The sequence below is a fragment of the Entelurus aequoreus genome, linkage group LG25, assembly GCF_033978785.1.
Source record: "Entelurus aequoreus isolate RoL-2023_Sb linkage group LG25, RoL_Eaeq_v1.1, whole genome shotgun sequence".
In the NCBI taxonomy this organism is placed as follows: domain Eukaryota; kingdom Metazoa; phylum Chordata; class Actinopteri; order Syngnathiformes; family Syngnathidae; genus Entelurus; species Entelurus aequoreus.
The window spans coordinates 39,886,299-39,891,317 of record NC_084755.1 but is presented as its reverse complement, the minus strand read 5'-3'; the positions used below and the strand labels follow the sequence as shown (position 1 = coordinate 39,891,317).

General features: G+C 36.6%; 1 protein-coding gene across 5 annotated transcripts in view; it reads left to right on the top strand.

Moving 5' to 3' along the window:
- Positions 1-4,591: 4,591 nt before the first annotated feature.
- Positions 4,592-5,019, top strand: part of tom1 (target of myb1 membrane trafficking protein) — a 36,869-nt gene continuing 36,441 nt past the window's right edge. For 2 of the 5 annotated variants that reach the window (XM_062036384.1, XM_062036382.1), the window contains exon 1: positions 4,595-4,785. In XM_062036384.1, coding sequence (XP_061892368.1) covers positions 4,734-4,785 — 52 coding nt within the window. In that variant the 5' untranslated portion in view covers positions 4,595-4,733. Of the gene's footprint in view, positions 4,786-5,019 lie in introns of all 5 variants that reach the window. The other 3 variants (XM_062036386.1, XM_062036383.1, XM_062036385.1) reach the window with 3 other exon arrangements.

The window sequence follows — 5,019 nt, the reverse complement described above, 5'->3', positions numbered from 1 at the left end:
TTTTGCAACCGTTTGCCCCAGAGTCATATAACTTGGTATGTGGAACATGCTAAGTGTTAGCATGCTAACTTAATTTAGCTCATTTTGCAACCGTTTACCCCAGAGTCATATAACTTGGTATGTGGAACATGCTAAGTGTTAGCATGCTAACTTGTTTTATCTCATTTTGCAACCGTTTGCCCCAGAGTCATATTGGTATGTGGAACATGCTAAGTGTTAGCATGCTAACTTGTTTTATCTCATTTTGCAACCGTTTGCCCCAGAGTCATATTGGTATGTGGAACATGCTAAGTGTTAGCATGCTGACGTTACCATGCTAACTTGTTTTATCTCATTTTGCAACCGTTTGCCCCGGAGTCATATTGGTATGTGGAACATGCTAAGTGTTAACATGCTGACGTTAGCATGCTAACTTGTTTTATCTCATTTTGCAACCGTTTGCCCCAGAGTCATATTGGTATGTGGAACAGGCTAAGTGTTAGCATGCTGACGTTAGCATGCTAACTTGTTTTATGTCATTTTGCAACCGTTTGCCCCAGAGTCATATTGGTATGTGGAACATGCTAAGTGTTAGCATGCTGATGTTAGCATGCTAACTTGTTTTATCTCATTTTGCAACCGTTTGCCCCAGAGTCATATTGGTATGTGGAACATGCTAAGTGTTAGCATGCTAACTTGTTTTATCTAATTTTGCAACCGTTTTCCCCAGAGTCATATTGGTATGTGGAACATGCTAAGTGTTAGCATGCTGACGTTACCATGCTAACTTGTTTTATCTCATTTTGCAACCGTTTGCCCCAGAGTCATATAACTTGGTATGTGGAACATGCTAAGTGTTAGCATGCTAACTTGTTTTATCTCATTTTGCAACCGTTTGCCCCAGAGTCATATTGGTATGTGGAACATGCTAAGTGTTAGCATGCTAACTTAATTTAGCTCATTTTGCAACCGTTTACCCCAGAGTCATATAACTTGCTATGTGGAACATGCTAAGTGTTAGCATGCTAACTTAATTTAGCTCATTTTGCAACCGTTTACCCCAGAGTCATATAACTTGGTATGTGGAACATGCTAAGTGTTAGCATGCTAACTTAATTTAGCTCATTTTGCAACCGTTTACCCCAGAGTCATATAACTTGGTTATGTGGAACATGGTAAGTGTTAGCATGCTAACTTAATTTAGCTCATTTTGCAACCGTTTACCCCAGAGTCATATAACTTGGTATGTGGAACATGCTAAGTGTTAGCATGCTAACTTAATTTAGCTCATTTTGCAACCGTTTACCCCAGAGTCATATAACTTGGTATGTGGAACCTGCTAAGTGTTAGCATGCTGACGTTGGCATGCTAACTTGTTTTATCTCATTTTGCAACCATTATTTCCAGGTCATATAACTTGGTATGTGATATATGCTAATTTTTTTTAGCTCATTTTGCAACCGTTTACCCCAGAGTCATATAACTTAGATTGTGACACATGCTAAGTGTTAGCATGCTGACATTGGCATGCTAACTTGTTTTATCTTATTTTGCAACCGTTTATTTCCAGGTCATATAACTTGGTATGTGATATATGCTAATTTTTTTTTAGCTCATTTTGCAACCGTTTACCCTAGAGTCATATAACTTGGTATGTGACACATGCTGTTAGCAGGCTAACATCGCCGTGTTTAAATGTTTGTTGTTGCTAACTGTTAGCATGTGTCACATTAGCATGCTAACATTTTTAGCTCATTTTGCAACCGTTTACCCCAGAGTCATACAACTTGCTAACTGTTAGCATGCTAATGCTAGCATGCTAACTTGTTTGCCATTTTCGCAGAAGTACAGTTTTGAGACATTACACTTGGTACTTGATACATGCTAACTGTGTTCCTGCTAACAGTGTGTGTGTGCGTGCGTGTGTGTGTGTGTGTGGGTGTGTGGGTGTGTGGGTGTGTGAACCCATGTTTATTTGTGCGATGTGTCGGGTGTGGCTCACAAGACGAGATAGACCGGTTGGGTGATCCAAAAAAAGACGTGTCTTTTAAGCTCTTGTTGTTGTTGTTATTGTTGATATCACATTCATTGGCTCTATCATCAGATGTTGAACTGACAACCTTACATAACTTACTTTTTTATTTGCAAAACCACAACTTACCCAATAGTGTGAAGCAGGCAGTATTATGTCTTATTTTGCGGCGGTCGATAGGAGCAAACCTTCCAAAATAAAACTAACTAATACAACTAAAAGTCATAAATATTAATTCAGGTTAGCTTGTTTACATGCTAACTGTTAGCATATTCACATGTTAGCCAATTTTGTAGGTATAAAACTAAAAGTCATACATATTAAATAAGGCTATCTTGTTAACACGCTAACTATTAGCATTTTAGCCAATTTTGCAGGTATAAAACTAAAAGTCATACATATTAATTAAGGCTAGCTTGTTAACATGCTAACTGTTAGCATATTCTCATTTTAGCCAATTCTGTAGGTATTAAACTAAAAGTCATATCTATGATTTAGGGCCATCTTGTTAACATGCTAACTATTAGCATTGAAGCCAGTTTTGTAGGTATAAAACAAAAAGTCATAAATACTAATTAAGGCTATGTTCTTAACATGCTAACTATTAGCATATTAGCATTTTAGCCAATTTTGTAGGTATTAAACTAAAAGTCATATGTATGAGTGAGGGCTATCTTGTTAACATGCTAACTGTTAGCATTTTAGCCAATTTTGTAGGTATAAAACTAAAAGTCATATATATGATTTAGCATATTCGCATTTTAGCCAATTTTGTAGGTATTAAACTAAAACTCATACATGTTACTTTGGGCTATCTTGTTAACATGCTAACTATTAGCATTGTAGCCAGGTTTGTAGGTATAAAACTAAAAGTCTTAAATATTAATTAAGGCTAACTTGTTAACAGGCGAACTGTAAGCATATTGGCTTTTTAAACAATTTTGTAGGTATTAAACCAAAAGTCATAAATATTACTTAGGGCTATCTTGTTGACATGCTAACTGTTAGCATAGGATCATTTTAGCCAATTTTATATGTACAAATGTCATAAATATTACTTAGGGCTATCTTGTTAACGAGCTAACTATTAGCATTTTAGCCAATTTTATAGATATAAAACGCCATCCATCCATTTTCTAAAATGCGAATATGCTAACTGTTAGCATATTCGCATTTTAGCCTATTTTATATGTACAAATGTCATAAATAATACTTAGAACTATCTTGCTAACTAGCTAACTATTAGCATTTTAGCCAATGTTGTAGGTATAAAACTACAAGGCATAAATATTGTTACTTGGAGCTATCATGTTAACATGCTAACTGTTAGCATACTCGCATTTTAGCCTATTTTATATGTACAAATGTCATAAATATTACTTAGGGCTATCTTGTTAACGAGCTAACTACTAGCATTTTAGCCAATTTTATAGATATAAAACGGCATCCATCCATTTTCTAAAATGCGAATATGCTAACTGTTAGCATATTCGCATTTTAGCCTATTTTATATGTACAAATGTCATAAATAATACTTAGAACTATCTTGTTAACCTGCTAACTATTAGCATTTAGCCAATTTTGTAGGTATAAAACTACAAGGCATAAATATTGTTACTTGGAGCTATCGTGTTAACATGCTAACTGTTAGCATATCGCATTTTAGCTTATTTTATATGTACAAATGTCATAAATAATGCTTAGAACTATCTTGTTAACCAGCTAACTATTAGCATTTTAGCCAATGTTGTAGGTATAAAACTACAAGGCATAAATATTCTTACTTGGCATTATCTTGTTAACATGCTCACTGTTAGCATATTCGCATTTTAGCCTATTTTATATGTACAAATGTCATAAATATTACTTAGGGCTGTCTTGTTAACGAGCTAACTATTAGCATTTTAGCCAATTTTATAGATATAAAACGCCATCCATCCATTTTCTAAAATGCGAATATGCTATACTCGCATTTTAGCCTATTTTATATGTACAAATGTCATAAATAATACTTAGGGCTATCTTGTTAACGAGCTAACTATTAGCATTTTAGCCAATGTTGTAGGTATAAAACTACAAGGCATAAATATTGTTACTTGGAGCTATCGTGTTAACATGCTAACTGTTAGCATATTCACATTTTAGTCTATTTTATATGTACAAATGTCATAAATAATACTTAGAACTATCTTGCTAACTAGCTAACTATTAGCATTTTAGCCAATGTTGTAGGTATAAAACTACAAGGCATAAATATTGTTACTTGGCATTGCTCACTGTTAGCATTTTAGCCATTTTGTAGGTATTACTGGAATAAATATTATTATTTTCAAATGATTTAAAATGGTGGTAAATGCTTCATTGCGAGGGAATTTGTGTGTTTTTAAAAGTATTTTTAGTATTTATTCTAAAATATTTGTTCAACGTGACACAAAAGTCTCAGATCTGGCCCCTGTGAGCCGCCGTACTACAAAAGCCTTCACAGTGACGTCACAGTAAACAACCCTGGGTGCAGTAACAACGAATAACCAGCGGGGGGCGCAGCTGTGCCGTCACGTCACTGAAGAGGAGATGATGCTGGCCCTTTAAGACGTGACGCAGATCAACCAGCGCTCCGCTTTTGTGCAGCTAGCAGCGGCTCACTGCAGCAGAGAGCTCGGCCGCCCGGTGCGAACGGCTCGGCCCCTCCCCCGGTCCCTTGGAGCTCCGCTGTGCCGTCACCATGGAGTTTTTACTGGGGAACCCGTTCAGCACTCCTGTAGGACAGCGGATCGGTGAGTTTGTTCGCACATCCGCCCGGCATGGTTACAACGTAATGGCCCAATTGTGAGTCATTGTGAGTCATTCCCTCGCTAACATTCTAACATCTGTGGACTGTCGTGTAGTTGGTAGTAAGCACCACTTGGTCTTCGACGTGTTCTTTGCTCTCCTGACATTCATTTCATAGTAATTGCGCCATTATTGAGGTAGACAGAGATGCACGAGCTAATGCTTGATTGACGTGTCTG